At 37.4% G+C, this 17,741-nt stretch overlaps 1 protein-coding gene across 2 annotated transcripts in view; it reads left to right on the forward strand.

Moving 5' to 3' along the window:
* Positions 1-17,741, forward strand: part of Chd1 (chromodomain helicase DNA binding protein 1) — a 67,671-nt gene that overhangs the window by 14,388 nt on the left and 35,542 nt on the right. For both annotated transcript variants that reach the window (XM_050135702.1, XM_050135704.1), the window contains exons 3-15: positions 447-648; positions 1,591-1,704; positions 3,908-3,969; positions 6,332-6,481; positions 6,604-6,872; positions 7,691-7,916; positions 8,386-8,486; positions 8,831-9,009; positions 10,131-10,258; positions 11,407-11,623; positions 12,998-13,087; positions 14,648-14,838; positions 15,897-16,085. In XM_050135702.1, coding sequence (XP_049991659.1) covers positions 447-648; positions 1,591-1,704; positions 3,908-3,969; positions 6,332-6,481; positions 6,604-6,872; positions 7,691-7,916; positions 8,386-8,486; positions 8,831-9,009; positions 10,131-10,258; positions 11,407-11,623; positions 12,998-13,087; positions 14,648-14,838; positions 15,897-16,085 — 2,118 coding nt within the window. The remainder of the gene's footprint in view (positions 1-446; positions 649-1,590; positions 1,705-3,907; positions 3,970-6,331; positions 6,482-6,603; positions 6,873-7,690; positions 7,917-8,385; positions 8,487-8,830; positions 9,010-10,130; positions 10,259-11,406; positions 11,624-12,997; positions 13,088-14,647; positions 14,839-15,896; positions 16,086-17,741) is intronic.

Raw genomic sequence — 17,741 nt, forward strand, 5'->3', positions numbered from 1 at the left:
TATTTGGCTAGCTAGCTTTTATGCATAGTGTTCTGACTGCATGTATGCCAGCAGGCCAAAAGAGGGCATCAGATCTCTTTGCAGATGGTTGTAAGCCACCATGTGATTGCTGGGAATTGAACTCAGGACCTCTGGAAGAATAGCCAGTGGTCTTAACTGCTGAGCCATCTCTCCAGCACAGGGCTAGTCTCTTAAAGGGGTTTTGCACTATTACTTAAACATCTTGTCTTCCTAGTTTCTACCCCAGGATCCTGTACTTGGTAGGCCTGGCACATTTGAGGGGAGATTATATAATCTTACAGATATGTATGTCTGTTCTATAAATGGACATGCCCCTTTGCATTGGGCCACAGATAACTGGAGTATTAAACTGTATGTGTAGCTTTCTGCTGAGAACTTAAATTCCTGTTGAATTTTGCTTCAAGTCTTTTATTTCCAACTTGTAGCCAGTCGGAAGATGATTCTGGGTCAGCATCAGGCTCTGGATCCGGCTCAAGTTCTGGCAGCAGCAGTGGTGGAAGCAGCAGCCAATCTGGGAGCAGCGACTCTGATTCTGGTTCTGACTCAGGAAGTCAGTCAGAGTCTGAGTCAGATACATCCCAGGAGAACAAAGTCCAAGCAAAACCACCAAAAGTCGATGGAGCCGAGGTAATTCAGTGTAAAGTAGGGTTCTTTTATTACTTTGGAAAAACTTACGCAGTTGACATCACAAGTAGAGTTTTGAGGAAAAAATAGACAGATTTATTTTTCATGAATCAGAAGCTGTGGCCATATACCTTAACTAACTGGCTTAAAAGAGAAGCAGATTGCTATAAAATACCTGCATACAAGACAAGGCCTTGTCTGCCTCTTTAAGACAGAAGTTAAATTTTGTAACTGGAAAAAGTCATGGACTGAGAGTGTAGCTCAGTAGTACAACCCTTGCCTGACATGCATAAAACTCTGGATTTGGTTTCTAGCACCACAAACACCAAGGGGTAGAAATTGAGTTCTTGGCCAGAAGTTGTCTAGTCAGGCTTACATAGTCTGCCCTCAAGGGTGTTTTGTTGCTGGTAGCAGGAGGCCCCGACAGTTACTGGTAGGCTAGGATGAGGTTGGAAACAAGTGGATGGATAACTACACGAGTCCATCTTCATGGCAGTGCATGCTGGTGCTCAGTACCAGTCCTGAAGAGCTAAGATGCTTGGGCCGGAAATTTAAATCATGTGCAGCTTTGTGGATGGGGAGTCCCCAGTCTACCATCACCCCCAAAGCTGCTCAGCGACATTTATATTTTGACTTTGGCTTTTCACCTTCATCTAACCCAGGAGAACATAGGTAACCACACAGTGATTGAGAGTAATAGAGCACATTACCACTTAGTTTTGGAAAATAACATTTGGAGTACCAAGAGCATGATGATTACTGTATACAAAATCACATGCCATACATTTCTCAGATTCACTTGGAGCCCTGCATTTTCTTTATTGTTTTGCAGGAACACTGCATTTATATACTGAGTGAGGAAAATAATTTAGTTTGGGGGTGTAAATGTTTGAACTATAGTTTCCACTACATTTCAGTTCTCCCTGGTTTGTGTTTCTGGTATAGTTTTGGAAATCTAACCCGAGTATTCTGGCTGTTCAGAGATCGGCAATGCTTAAGAAGCAGCTGCCGCAGCCACAGCCGCCGCATCCAGCTTCATCTAACAGTGGATCAGAAGAGGTGAGTTCACTGCCAGCTGCTGCTGAGAAGTAGACACAGCCGCTCACTAAATACAGATGCTGTGCATGAATAGGAGGGGCCTGTACTTAGATACAGTGTCACGGATTGTAGTGTACAGACATCTTTTTCTTTTATACCAATATTTTTACTTTTAGAGATTAATCAGAAATAATTAATGGGACCTTTATGTGCATTTGCTCATCACAGCAAAACAAAATAGCTAGGTTTGGTGGTACCTGCTTGCTGTCCCAGCTCTCAAGAGGGTGAAGCAAGGTAGATTCTAAGTTAAGAGTTCACTGACATATGAGCTTGAGACCAACCTACCATAACTAGAAAAATACTCTTTCAGGTTAAAAACTAAATAAACAAAAGCTGAAATTTCAAGAAATATTAAGTAAAGTGAATTGGCGTGGTGGTGTGTATCTGTAATCTTAGAATTTGCGAGGCTGAGGCAAAAGGATCATGACTTGGAGGCCTTTTAGCGTCCCATCCCCAATATTTTGTATCCATATGTACAGACACACATATTTCAGTGCATAAAGACATACTAATTCTGTACAAAATATGAGCTTGGATTTGTTTTCGTTTACTTTCTAGTACTATGATAAACACTGACCACGAGCCGCTTGGGGAGAAAGGGTTTATTTAATCTTATACCTTACTGTCTGTCCTGAAGGGAAGTCAGGAGGGGAATCTGGAGGCAGGGACTGCAGCAGAGGCCATGGAGGATGCTGCTTACTGGGTTGCTCTTTAGGTTGATAGCACGTGTTCCTAGGCTAGTCCTACCACATCAGTTACTCGCCTGTAGGCAATCTGATGGAAGTGTTCTTTTTTGAATTGAGCTTCCTCTTCCTAGATAACTCTAGTTTGTGACCAGTGCACCTATGTACCCATTCACATGGTGTCTTGATCTGAAGAATTCCCAGGTGGTTTATGTTGTTAGAATTTATTAATATTTAGTCTATATACAATATAGTACTATGTACATATCCTACTGTGGATTACTTTACTTTTGGTCAGTATATGTATTTGTATATCTAGTGTCAATACACTCCTTAAATTTTATTTATTTATTTATTTTACAAGATTTTTTCCCATTGCTAGGCCTTGTGCATGGGGCGGTACTCTATTGACTGTCACCACGTCCCGTCCTCTGACACTCAGTGCGTGCACATACTGTAATAGACAAAGGGCCTCGCATTCAAAACCTTTGTGTTGGGAACATTCCAAACCTTTTCTATTGGCTACTTTAAAATTATTGGTTATCATGAACTGTAGCTATCCTGCTGTGCAGGACAGCATCAAATTCTTCTTACACAGCTGCACCCTGTGCACCCATTAACCATCTTTTCAGCCCCCCTCGGCCCCTCTTAGGCTCTGAAACCACTTAATTTCTGTTTTTACTTCTCTGAAAGCAGCTTTTTAGCTTCTGTATGTGAGAACCTTATTTCACTTCAGCTGATGCGCTCCGTCTTCATCTATGTTGGCTGCAAATGACTGCATTTCCTTATTTTGTGTGGCTAAATAGTATTGTGTGTACATACCAAATTTTTTCATTTGTTTTATCAATCGTTACATTTTATTTCATATTGACTACTGAATAACCCCAAATTATTGAAATATTATATTAAGATAATAGACTTTAAAAGAATAAACATGTTTTTAAAAATATTTATTTATTATGTATACAATATTCTGTCTGTGTGTGTTTATGCCTGAAGGCCAGAAGAGGTCACAGATCTCATTACAGATGGTTGTGAGCCACCATGTGGTTGCTGGGAATTGAACTCAGGACCTTTGGAAGAGCAGGCAATGCTCTTAACCGCTGAGCCATCTCTCCAGCCCCTGTTTTTATGTTTTGACAAGAATACCTGGATGTTTCTTCAAATACATTTAAGAAAAAAAAATCAATTCAAGATTTTATTGACTCTGTAATCTGCAATAGTAGTGAATGATCTCTAGGATACTAGGTCTGAATCTTTAAAAAATAGCGATGTTATTTTACTTTCTCAATTTCACTGTCTTAATTTGTAATAAAGATGCTTTTAATTACTTTAAGCTAATAAAATAAAACAACATGGAACAAAAAGAAGGCTTTACAGGTATTAGCACAATGAATGTCTAACTAGCATAGCAAGTGAAACTCTGCTAACTTAGTTAGATTAGAGTGTGAGTAACTGCCACTGCCCTTGTTTCTCTGTAGGATTCCTCTAGCAGCGAAGACTCGGATGGCTCCTCCAGTGAGGTCAAGAAAAAACATAACGAGTATGTGACTTGGTTCAGTTGGGAAATACTATGGTGTTGTATTTCTTCTTTGTAAATTTTCTTTCCAGAAGTAGTTTCTAAAATTCTTAGCTCATGGTATTTTTGAAGTTAATTTAGACCACCGCCTAAACATTTGCTTTCTGTAACCATTTGAGGTCTGTTTTATACCAGTTCTTTACTGTTCTAACCTATCCATCCCTATATATTTGTAGATTAAAGATCAACCTTAAGTGATATCAAAATACTACTTTCCAAATATTTCTACACTTGGGAGAAAAGCACGTAAGATTGTAGGATGATGGATTGATGTGGTTGTTGTGTGAATTATTACCCATACATTTCATCTACACTTGAATTCACTTCCTTCTGCAGCACCCACTTAGAAAGTCGTTATAACTGCCTTTTGCCTCAGTCCCGCAAGTTCTAAGATTACAGACATACACTACCATGCCAGTTCATCCTGTTTACTATTTCTCACAGTTTTTGAATGTTTATAATCTTAAGATTCATACTTAGTTTATGGGAATTCTGTTTGTGTCTTTGGATCTTTTCTGTTTCTCTCCTCTGTCTCATAGGCATGCCCATTAATAGGTGTATTTTGTATAATGTAGTTTGACTCTGTAAATCTTACTGTGTTGTGTTTTATCTTTGTTTTGATGTGTGCATTGTATCTGATTTCCCCGATCTGTTTTATGGATTTGTGTGATCAAACACGAGGCTGCACACATGCCGGAAGAGCATTGAGCTGCCCTGTGTTCCGGTTTTCAGTGAAAACTGTGATGTAGTCTCAACTCTGGTGCCTTCTCGCCTGCTTAGATCTTTTGTTGAGCTGTTCATTTTGCAATTAGCATGGGTTTGAGCCCATAATAACATAATTTGGGCTGATGTGTGATCTTGATTGAGTATAAAAATGTTTTCCATGTGTCCTCCATAAGGCTCCTTTTAGGGTCCATGCTCCTAAAAAGACCCAAAGATCAAAATAATTGGCTTCTATGTTGCTTCATGGTCTGTTTTTATGTGTGTCTGGTCATAGTCACAATTTGTGTAGCGTATATCAAGCAGTGGAACAAAAACATTACCTGAATTAGGGTATAGTACAGGTTGTATATTGTTATCATATGCTTGTGGCCAGAGGTTTTTGAGGTTTTAGAATTTAGCAAATTTAGTAGTATTTGCATATACTTTACCTCTTGGTTACCTGAAACCTAAACTTCAAACTCCCAAAATCTCAAATCTGAATCTTTTCAAAAGTTTCAAGATTTTAGATTTTCTTATTAAGGATGCCTAAGTATAAGAATTTAATATGTATCCTTTATCTGAACTTTATATAATAATTGCAAAATATTACCAAGTAGTCCCAATATTTTTCTATGCATGTTGATTGAAAAGAAACTAAGTAGACTAAAATAGGAACGATAAACGTCATTATTTATTGAATATTGGTTGAGTTGTACTGTTGGGGTGGCTTAGTGTCTGTTTTATGTTTTTCTATAATGAAGCTTTTTTTTTTCATAGAGAACACATACTATTATATAAAAATCAGTTTACGGGCTAAAAGATGTCTCAGCAATTAGGAGCCCTGGCTGCTTTTCCAGAGGACAATGGTTTAGTTCCCAATAACCACCCATATGGTGGCGAGCAGCAGTCTGCAGTTCGAGACTCAGGGAATCTGATGTGCCATTCTGGCCTCTGTGGTGCACAGACACACATGCAGACAGAACACCCATGCACATAAGCGGATAGGATTTTTTTATTCTTTTTTCAGCCCGTAAGTCGTTTGTTGTGTTTAAGTTCACAGCAGTATAGGCTCCTCTCCCGGAGAAGGGTCATCCCGTGTGTGGGTGCTCCTTTGTTGTTCACATGCTTGGACTGCTCAAAGTCCTAATTCCCTCGTGTGCAGACAAAACAAAGCACTGCAGGTGTGGGCTCCACTGAGCCGCCCCGCGATGCACGTGGCGAATGCAGCGCAGCGTGACTGGATGGCCTAGACCTCGCCGTGCTGAGCCACTGCTGCTGCACCGGAAGGATGTGCTTTTTAGAAATTACAGTCTCTGAAAAATCAAAATGAGCGGGGCTAGAATCCCTTTTGTTGTTTAAAGAACAGTATAGTATACAAACTGGTAACTGTTCATGTAGTATTCTTTCATTTGAGGTTTAAATGATGAGTAGAACCTCGTGGTGTTACAAGAGAAATCTTCACAAAGTACTTCTCTTTGTTACTCTACTGGGATTTATTATTTTCCAGTGGGGCTCAAAGCAGTAGTTTTCTTTAGATTCAATGGAATAGAATTTAGTTTAGATCATGTTTAGATTTTAGTAATGTTATGATTAATATCTAAATAAAAATGTTTATTATATACAGTGAAGATTGGCAAATGTCTGGCTCAGGATCCCCATCTCAGTCTGGTTCAGATTCAGAATCTGAAGACGAGAGAGAGAAAAGCAGCTGTGATGAGACAGAATCTGACTATGAGCCAAAAAACAAAGTCAAAAGCAGGAAACCTCAGAGCAGGTAAGAATAGTAGCCTGTCATTTAGAGAAGGGCTTCCTCTTTTTGTTTTTGCTATAGTTTCTTAAAAATTTTTTATGCTAGTGTTTCTGTAAACACTTGCTTTTCCTCTTTCCTTTCTCCAGATCTAAGTCAAAAAATGGAAAAAAAATTCTTGGACAAAAAAAGAGACAGATTGATTCGTCTGAAGATGAGGATGATGAGGATTATGATAATGATAAACGAAGCTCTCGCCGCCAAGCCACGGTCAATGTGAGCTACAAGGAAGATGAAGACATGAAAACAGACTCTGATGACCTGCTGGAAGTCTGTGGAGAGGATGTTCCTCAACCTGAGGAGGAGGAGTTTGAAACAATAGAAAGGTTTATGGATTGCAGATTTGGGAGGAGAGGAGGTATGGTTGCAAAAAGGTTTGCTTATGCAAATATTTACCAAAGGACAGTATTTCCTAAAGACTTTTTAGTGTGGAAAGCAAAGAAAGTGAATTTTCATCTATTTTATTTATTTGCTTCAAGTATACAATACATTGCTTGGCCCATGTGTCTTTGAAAATGTCCCTATTTACACAGTCTTTGTTAGGTAGTGGGAAGGTTTTTAACTTAATAGATTTATGTTTTTCTTACGTTTTAAATCATTTGTTTCTCTTTATATGCTTTCAACCTAAAGACATTTTTTTTGGACAGTCTCCCCGTCCCCCACTGTCTTGAATATATATGGGCTTCTTATTGCTTAATGTAACTGGAAAGTAAAATAATTAAAATAGCAGTTTGCAAATATTACTTCCTGTACGTTAATGGGTGTGTTGTTGAGTTTCTCACTCTATTTTGAAAAATTGGTTTTCCTTAATTAAAAAAAATTGCATTTATTTAGTGTATGCACATGTGTATGGGTCTGCGGTGCCCAGAGGACAACTTGTATGAGTTGGTTCCTTCTGTCATGTGAGTCCTGGGGTAGAACATAGGTTATCAAGCCTGAGGAGCCCCTGCTTTCCCTATTTTTAAAGCTCAAGAGAACGAAGAATTGAGCTAGATAAATCTTCACTTCAAAATGTTGAGTGTCCTTTATTTCTATGTGATATAATTTCCCATATTTTTTTATATTTTAATAGTTTGTTTATCTAATGAGTGGCTTTATACACACACTCTTGAAACTTCGTATTTGAAAGAAAATGACCCTGTAACAGAATTACATGGATTTTTCTTTTGCCTTTAGCTACTGGTGCTACTACAACCATTTATGCTGTTGAAGCAGATGGTGACCCCAATGCAGGATTTGAAAAAAACAAAGAGCCAGGAGACATACAGTATTTAATTAAATGGAAAGGATGGTCACACATCCACAACACTTGGGAGACAGAAGAAACCCTCAAGCAGCAGAATGTTAGAGGGATGAAAAAATTGGATAATTATAAGAAAAAAGATCAGGAAACAAAAAGATGGTAAAAATTTTTTTTTTAAAATAGTTGAAGATTACAATTAACTAAGCTTTTTGGTATTAAGAAATATGTAAATAAGAATAAAATGACAGCCTCAAATATTTATAGTCTTTATTATTTTATCTCAGGGTGAATGTTTTAGGAATATTCAGGTTTGAATTTGTCTTTTATAAGAATCACAGTTTTATACTCCTAAGAATTTGTAAATTTGAAAACTAGTGATATTGGCCAGGACGTAAGCTTAGTATTAGAGTGCTTACCTATAGTGTGCCAGGCCCTGAGTTCATCCCTAGCCTTGCCAAAGGGAAAGAAACTACTAATACATTCTTTGTCCCTGTTTTTGTTTCCTCATTGTTCAGACTTGGTTTACAGCATTAAAGGGTACAATGGGAGCTTGTCTAAGAATAACTATCAGCAAGATGAGTTGTTTAGAGGAAAATCTGAAGTCTGTTGTTGCTTTAAAATTTTTCAGGCTGAAAAATGCTTCTCCAGAAGATGTGGAATATTATAATTGCCAGCAAGAACTTACAGATGATCTACACAAACAGTATCAGATAGTGGAGCGTATAATTGGTTAGTAGTTAAATAAATTTGATAAATGTTATCTGTGTTTTTGAGATGGGATCTCATTATATTGCCAGTGATGGTCTCAATCTCAGAATTCTTGTACCTCAGCTTCTTGAGCAGCTGGGATTGCAAGTGTATACTCCCAAACCTGCCTTCAGACTTACCTGTGCTTGAAGTCATGTAAGCAGACATCAGAAGTTTACTGTTTACTCATAAAATGCAGTAGCTTGGTCTTACCAAAATAAAGTATTGCAATGTAGATGACTTAATTTTCATTTATGTAACCTTTACTGAGTATGCCTCTCATGTAATTAAATATAAATACAATGAATACCTGATTCATCTCACAGCTCATTCCAATCAAAAATCAGCAGCTGGTCTTCCTGATTATTATTGCAAATGGCAGGGGCTTCCATACTCAGAGTGCAGCTGGGAGGATGGAGCTCTCATTTCCAAAAAGTTTCAGACGTGCATCGATGAATATTTTAGCAGGAATCAGTCAAAAACTACTCCTTTTAAAGATTGCAAAGTGAGTACTGACCTTTTTAATGAATGCGAATGTGTGTGTTACAAGCCTATATGGAGATATTCCTTTTAGAGAAACTGAGATTCCTCAAGTGGTATTTGTTTAAAATATGGTAAATGGTGGTAAGGATGATGGTGTGGGGAGGCTGAGCAGAGATCATTCCCCTTGAAGTTGGAAGGGTATGTGCTCTGGGAAGCGAGCCTGGAGTTGCACATGCTCACGAGAAACTATCTAGGACTACCTTCCCGGGACTTTTGAAGCTTAAATAGTTTACATGAAAATTAGTGTTAGTTTAGTTTTAAGTTTAGATACTACTATATTACATTGGAGCAGTGGTGATGCATGAATGTGACATTCCCTCCTTGGCCTGTGTATATATGGGAACTGAATTCCCTTAGTAATTTTTTTGTTCCTAAAAACAAACAAACAAACAAACAAAAAAAACAAAAAAAAAAGAAGGTGAAATATTTTACTTTACATTCCTGCTGGAATCGGAGAGTAGCCATGTACAAATGAATCATCAGATACATACATATTTTTGTTCTGTTTGAGTACTGGCATTTCCAGGAGATGTGGAATATTATTGCCAGCAAGAATTTAGAGGTGAGCTGGGCGGTGGTGGCACACGCCTTTAATCCCAGCACTCAGGAGGCAGAGGCAGGCGATCTCTGTGAGTTCGAGGTCAGCCTGGTCTGCAAGAGCTAGTTCTAGGACAGGAACCAAAGCTATAGAGAAACCCTGTCTTGAAAAACCAAAAAGAAAAAAAAAGAAGTTAGAGGTGATGGACACAAACGCTATCAGATATTGGAGTGTATGATTGGTTAGTAGTAGATTTGATGAAACTTTTGTGATTTTTGAGCTGGGATTCTGTTATCTTACCCATGTTCACTTGAGCTCAGGATTCTCATGCCTCATGTTTTGTCTCATTGAGTAGGAGGGTTATGGGTGTATACCATTGTGCTTGGCTTCCCAGGCATTTTGAATCATGGAACCTCTGAAATGAATGATTTGAAATAAATGTTAATGCTTATGATGAAAGATAGGCTAATGGGCATTTATCTCTTTTTGCATGATTTCTTATATTAAGTAATTCTACGTATTAATGATGTTTATTCTGATCAAAGGTATTGAAACAGAGACCAAGATTTGTAGCTCTGAAGAAGCAACCATCCTATATTGGAGGACATGAGGGTTTAGAATTGAGAGACTATCAGCTGAATGGTTTAAATTGGCTTGCTCACTCTTGGTGCAAGTAAGTATATTCTGAGTTATGTATTTACAATGAGAGAGTGAGACTTCCCCCTTCCATTTCTTTACAGGTTACCAGGTTCTTCCTTTAAAGGTTAACTCACTTGTCAGTGTTCTCCAGTAACCACCTAGAGGCATCAGAGATGCCTGAAACACAGTAGCAAAGCAGGTCAATGAATACATTGTCCCGACTGTTGATAAGTTACTTTCTTCCTTTAATTTCTCAATCTGTTTAAGGATGTCCTTTAGTTGTTTTTTCCCCTTGATTTTGAGGCAGGGTCTCATGGTCCTAGCCAAGGATGATCCTCCTGTTTCATCTCAGGTGGTAGGCCTGGACTATAGGGGTTCATCACCTGGATGTACATATAGATTGTTTCTGCTTAGTATCCTGTGGCTCCTTCACAAGGCACAGAAAGCTGCAGTTGGATAGTTGCTTGTTTACTTAGGTAATATGAAAGCTGCAGTTGGTAAAGGCAGAGGGAGCCAGTTCCCTTACTGATGTCGCATTGCACAGAATTGGTAATGAGGAAGGACATGGGAGGTTTATTGGTGCACCAGAGAAACAGGAGGAGTAAGAATTATATGTTTTTATAAGTACATAATTTAGGGATGATTTCTGCTAATAAAGTCTGAGTTTAACTTACTTGAAATGTTTTTATTCAACTGGAAAGTTTGTTTATGTTTTCACCTACGCTCTTCCTGGAGTATTTCTTCTTACCCCAGTTTTTTCTAAGAACCACTCAGTTACTGACTCTCCCGTCTCCCATTGCTCCTGTCTTGAGTCCACACCTTTTTAGGTTCATTTTAGCTGTACTTTTCACTTTTGTTTTTCCTCAGTCTTTTTACTTCTAACATATCTGTGGTTTACTACTGGTAGAATTGTAATATTGTCTTTTTAATGAGCTAAGAATGTTATTTATTCATTTTATGTTTCCTATCATGTTAGTGATACTTGTATTTATCATTGTATGTCTCCTATAATGTTAGTGATTCTTGTATTTATTATTGTATGTTGCTTATGGAAATGTTGCATAAAATACTTACTAGAGTTTCAGTGTATACATGTCATATTAAACGGAAGCATATGGTATAACAGTTCTTTATTAATTTAGACCTTTGTGCATACATGGTTTTTTGTTTTTAACTTTGTAGAGGAAATAGTTGCATACTTGCTGATGAAATGGGACTTGGAAAGACAATACAGACGATCTCATTTTTGAACTATTTGTTTCATGAACACCAGTTGTATGGACCTTTTCTATTAGTTGTACCACTCTCCACTCTCACTTCCTGGCAAAGAGAGATTCAGACATGGGCATCTCAGATGAATGCGGTGGTTTATTTAGGTGATATCAACAGCAGAAATATGGTAAGTTGTTTTCCCATAAGCTCAGAAGGATAGACATTTATCTTTGAGTATAAGTGTTTTATCTTCTTATGTTTAGTCTCCATAGTTTTAATTCTAACATGTAATTTGCTACAAACAAGTGCCTATCACATGGCTAATTGGTTATAATAAAAATGAAGTTGTGGGGCTGTGAGATGACAGGGGTAAAGGTGATTGTCACCCAGCCTGACAGCACCCACGGGGTTAGAGGGCGACTCCCTTAAATTGTCCTCTGGCCTCCACACATCCAGCTGTACAAGCACAATAAATAAATACAATGAATTTAAAAATCATTCCTGGTTCAGGTATAGTTTTATATATATATAGTTAATATGTACTCTCTCTATATGAACATTTATACACAAACACACACAAAACTGTTATCTTTTCCCAGTCTTTTGTAGCAGCTCCTCGTGTTCTGGCATTATAGGCCGGTGCCACATGCACACATGGGCATTTGTGAATATATACAAATTACAGTTTTTCTTGTGAAAAATTTCAAATATTCATGAATAGTTTGCGGGCTGTATGCCCGTCTCAAGGTTTGCCGTGTTAGCTGGTGCTGATCTTGTTTCATCCTCCTTGCAGTTATGTCATATTTCATCCAAAATGTTTCTTGTCGTTGGTTATTTTTGCTTTTTGACTCTTTTGGGAGCCTGCCATGCAGCTCCCAGATAAATCACACGTAGACTTTCTCTTACTCACAAATGCCCAGTTTAGCTTGGCTTGTTAACTAGCCAACTTTTCTTAACTTATCTGTCTATGTTTTGCCTTTGGACTTTTATCTTTCTCTTTTTCTGCACCCCTTTCTATACTTCTTACTCTGTGGCTGCTGTATAGCTGGGTGGCCGAACCTCCTCTTCATCCTGCTCTTTTATATTTTTCTTCCCAGATTTCTCTCTGCCTGCCAGCCCTGTCTTCCTTTCTCCTGTCTCACTATTGGCTGTTCAGTTCTTTATTAGACCATCAGGTGTTTTAGACAGGCAGAGTAACAGCTTCACAGAGTTAGACAGACGCAACAGGGAAGATTGCAGCACATCTTTGCATCATTAAATGTTCCACAGCACAAACAAATGTAACACATATGAAAATAATATTCGGTAGTATTTACTAAGTGAGTGGTTTCACCAAATGTGAGAACTTTACTTTAGTGAAAGGAATGTAATAAAATTAGATTTGCTCCATTTAATAAAAGATTTTAGTACAGCATACCTAATGTTGGCTTTTATAAATAGTTACTTTTATTACATATATCTTTTTGTGTGTATTTTAAATGACTTAATTCATTTTAGATATTAAGTAGAAATACAATTCACTTGGTGATTCTCTTATATTTGTCCTTAAAATTCATAATAGATAAGAACTCATGAATGGATGCATCCCCAGACCAAACGATTAAAATTTAATATACTTTTAACAACCTATGAAATTTTGTTGAAGGATAAGGTATGTATTACTTGTGTTAGTATTTTCTGTGTAGTGTCTTTTTTTCCTGTATCATGTTTTGTGGTCAGAATGAAAGGTTATTTAAGTCATAGAGCAGGTCTGGAAACTGTAACCTTGGGGCTTTTATTTTTTAAATGACCCTTGAGCTGAGAATGAGTTTTACATTTTAAAAAGATTTTAAAGGAGTTCCTTAAAGGATTGTGTTGAAATGATGGGACAGCACATTGGTCTGCAAAGTCTAAAATAGCTCTCATCTCTTATTTTAGAGAAAGTTCACCAGTTCTTACTGGAGTTTATCCGTTATTGTAGGTTCATTCCTGTTCCTGTGCACGGTGACAGAACACTGACCCCCAGCAGCACAGGGGAGGCTGTGTCTGTCTGTCTGTCAGCACACAAGTTCAGGCAGAGACTCGTGGTTGAAAGCATGGTGCTTTCAGGTCCATGTTCGGTTCGCATTCATAAACAGTGAAGAATCAACCGCTTAGGGGTGGGGCCCCCTTTGGTGTCCTGAGCACTGCTGTGTGTAGTAATAAGCCGTCAAGATAAGCCAATACCCCATCTCATCCAAACAGTTCCTCAGCTGAGGCTTCATTTCTCGGGTGATTCTAGACTGTATCCTGTTAACCAGGACATTGCCTAACAGGGTTAGTGAAAATTACATCAGATGCTTTACAGCTGTTGTCTCATTGAATTCTTGCGTGTTTATATCTGCTGTTTCTACTTGATCGAAAAGTCAGTTCTCAAAGAACATCCTGAACTTGTCTCATGTCACACAGCTATTAATAGCAGGATCAGGCTTGTCTCTTTCAAGTTTCAAGAGGCCTACGTTTATGTATTAAAAACTTGCTGTTTACAGAAGTCATGTGATTAACACTTGGAACATGACCGTTTGAAGTTGACATTCTTAGAGACTGTCTTTGAACTTGGGCTAAAAATCTTGTATAAACTTTTGCAATGGTAGTATAGGCTTCCTTCCCTTTTGCTCATTGTATAAGCTAATACAGATTAATATTCTCCATTCTCTATTGGTTAAATTAGTCTTATCTGGTAAAAAATTTTGTATGGTAAGATACTTGATTTGAGGATTACAGTTAAGTTTGTTTTTTTTGTGTTCTTTAAGGTAGGAATTTTCTGTTTAGCCCTATCTGTCCTGGAAGTGACTCTGTAGATCAGGCTGCCTTGAACTTAGAAATCTGTCTGTCGAGTGCTGAGATCAAAGGCGTATGCTACCACACAGCAAAATATTTTTTATTTAAAAGTGATAGTTTCTAATTTTATTTATTCATTTACTTATTTTTATTTTTTTGAAACAGGGTTTATCTTTGTAATAGCCCTGTCTGTCCTGGAACTCTGTAGACCTGCCTGGCCTCTAACTCAGAGATCCTCCTGCCTCTGCCTCCCAAGTTCTTGGATTAAAGGTGTACAGTACGGCACCACAGCCTGGTTTAGTTTCTAATTTTGATTTTCCTTGTTTAGCATGTTGAATTCAAATAAAATGAAAACGTTAAATTTGCATTCTTATTTCTCTAATTTATTAACTATTCTTTTGTTCATTTTAAGGCATTCCTTGGTGGTCTAAATTGGGCATTTATAGGTGTTGATGAAGCACATCGATTAAAAAATGATGATTCCCTGCTGTATAAAACTTTAATTGATTTTAAATCTAATCATCGTCTTCTTATCACTGGAACTCCTCTACAAAATTCCCTGAAAGAGCTCTGGTCATTGCTACATTTCATTATGCCAGAAAAGTAAGACAACCTGGGATAAACATAGTTTTATATAATTAGATTCAGTTGGGAAATAATTTAGGGAATCAAGTTAGTGATTTAAATGACATTGGGTCCACATCATTAAAGCTGAAAAAAAATGGGGTGGAATAATTTTTGAATTTGTAATTTGAATTTTTAAATTCTTATTAGACATAAACTGCTGTATATACATTCAAATTTTATGTGCATGAGTTTTGCTGTATGTATGTGCACCGTGTACATACAGTGCCTGAGGAGGCCAAAAGAGGGTGTTGATTTCTCGGCGAGTACAGTTATAGAACTTGAATGAGCTGCCATGTGGAGTCTGGGAATGGACCCCAGTTCTCCTTCAGAGCCACCAAGTTCTCTGAACGGTTGTGTCCTGTCTTCAGCTCAGAACATTTTAATTGATTTGGCACATGTGCAATATATGGCTCGCTTGGAAAACTAGAAAGCTATTCTTTATATTTAATAGTGTCAGTTTCAGTGCCCATAGAGTGTGCTAGTGATCTGATTTTAAAAGTGACAACTAGGTCAGAAAAGGCTAAATAATTTGTCACATACACATGTTTTTTTCTCAGTAGGCCTTGAACTTTACATGGTATTTTTGAGAAATATTTTAGTGACAACTATTTGTGTTCTTGAATATAATCTAAGAATAGTCACTACAACTTTATTCATATATATATATATGTGTGTGTGTGTGATTTACAACATACAAAAATATGTATTTCATCTTTTTGGTACAGTTCTGCAAGATGAGCCTCATAGATCACACAGGCTAGGGAAGCAGTTTCATGAGCTACTATATCTTCCAGCCCTTGTTTAGAGGTAGGGACTCCCTAGGTTGCTCAGGTTAGCCTTGTATGCATTCTGTATCTTTGGTTGGATCATACATACTCATATATGCATATAGATACATATATACATGTACACTCACACATAAATATTTTTATATGTCTATGTATAGGAGGGACTTTTTGGGTGGGAGACTTTCAGAGGTGATTAATTTTTGCTCTAACATTTGCTAATTTCAATAACTTCTTTAAATTTTTTAGGTTTTCTTCATGGGAAGATTTTGAAGAAGAACATGGTAAAGGCAGAGAATATGGTTATGCAAGCCTCCACAAGGAGCTTGAGCCATTTCTGTTACGCAGAGTTAAGAAAGATGTGGAAAAATCTCTTCCTGCCAAGGTTGAGCAAATTTTAAGGATGGAAATGAGTGCTTTACAAAAACAATATTACAAGTAAGCGGAGTCCAGACCTCCATTCAGAACCACACCCTCAGCTTTAGAATAAGTGTATTCTGGGGCTACTTAGCAGGCAGCTTTAATGATGGGTCCAAGATTAAATCATTGTCTTAAAAGGTTTGTGTATGAGCTTTGCGTGCATGTATGTATGTGTATCATGTACATGCCTGGTGCCTAGAGGCCAGAACACTGCATAGGATCTGTTGGAACTTGAGTTACAGATATGTGTGAACTTCTGTGTGTGTACTGAGAACTGAACTCAGGTCCTCTGCAAGGGTAGCAAGTGCTCTTAACCACTGAACCATCTCTCTAGCCTCTGGGCTACATTCTTAACAGATCATTGTGTGCTCTCCTAGGTTTCATACTTTTAGCTTTCAATAGCCTAATGTGTTCTAGTAATTGTGGTAATTGACAGAGTTAAAGAAACGAGACAAAATTTTAAACCATTTTTTTTAAAAAAAAACATGAACAAGTCTTATTTTGTGTAAATTTTTTGTTAAATTTATTTAGTGACTTCTCAAAGAATAAAAACAAAAATATGTCCTAACATCTATAGAAATATTTACAACTATTTGGAATCTTAAACAGTTAAATTGAAGGTGTTGTGGTGTGTAGTTAGCAGACTTGGAGGTTATCAGCGCAAGACTGAGATCACAAGTTCATCCCGGTTCTTAGTCCCTGGCAAGTCTGGGCTATCTATTGGGCATGACCTTCATCGAGAAGTACTCCTAGGACCTGTGACTTAGTTTGAGTTTACTAGCACTTGGGTTTTTCTATATCTCTAGGTCCTTGTTTTTTTCACACATGCTAGAGGTAGTTTTTAATCATATTTTCATGTACCTAATGATTTTTTAAAAATACTATTAATAGCCCACTTTAAAATTTTATAAGTTTTTGATGTCAGTATGTGTTACCTCAAACTTTCTGTGGCAATTAGTGCTCTATTTGTAGGTCTCCCTCCACCCCTTTAAAATTACTTTGATAAGGAGAACAGTTTTCTGAGTAAGGTTTGCACAGTGTGGATTTATCCTAGTGTATATTTCTGGAATGTTTAAAAATATTCCCTTTATTTCCTGTAGATCGGGTGCTTATTTAGATTTGGGGTTTTATTTATGGAGGGAATATTTTTTAGTGGAAAAGGGTAATATTCTTCTTAAGTATTATTTGTGGTTGTGTTTGGAAAATTTAAAAATAAAAAGAATGTGAAAAAGTTAAAAGGAAAAAGATATAACCCCCCATAATTCTCTCAGTACTGATTGTTTATTATAAACTTATGCATCTTCTGGGTTGTTTTCTTGTTACTATGGTAATAAAATATGGTTGTAAATTGTGTATGCACTTCCTGCTGGGATGTTGGTGTGGTGGTGCAGTTAGTTTTAACTGATGCCCAAATTAGCCTTGACCCTACCTGAAAGATTGCCACCAATTTCTGTAAAAAGTTTTATAGTATCTTCTCCAAAAACACCGGAGAAATTGTAAATATGGTAAAATAAGTGTTGAGTCTTTAAGGCCTCTTACAGAATCAGGCACTGCACGTGGACAGGCAAATGCTGAGTAACCGATAGAAAAGAAAGGTAATAAATAAAGAATATTGGGACGCTTTAAGTCTCTATAAACTAAGAAACTTCCTTTCCTTTGCAAGAAAAGAAGTTA

This window comes from Alexandromys fortis, unplaced genomic scaffold, assembly GCF_014885135.2.
Source record: "Alexandromys fortis isolate MF-2015 unplaced genomic scaffold, M_Fortis_MF-2015_v1.1 scaffold_23, whole genome shotgun sequence".
Lineage (NCBI taxonomy): Eukaryota > Metazoa > Chordata > Mammalia > Rodentia > Cricetidae > Alexandromys > Alexandromys fortis.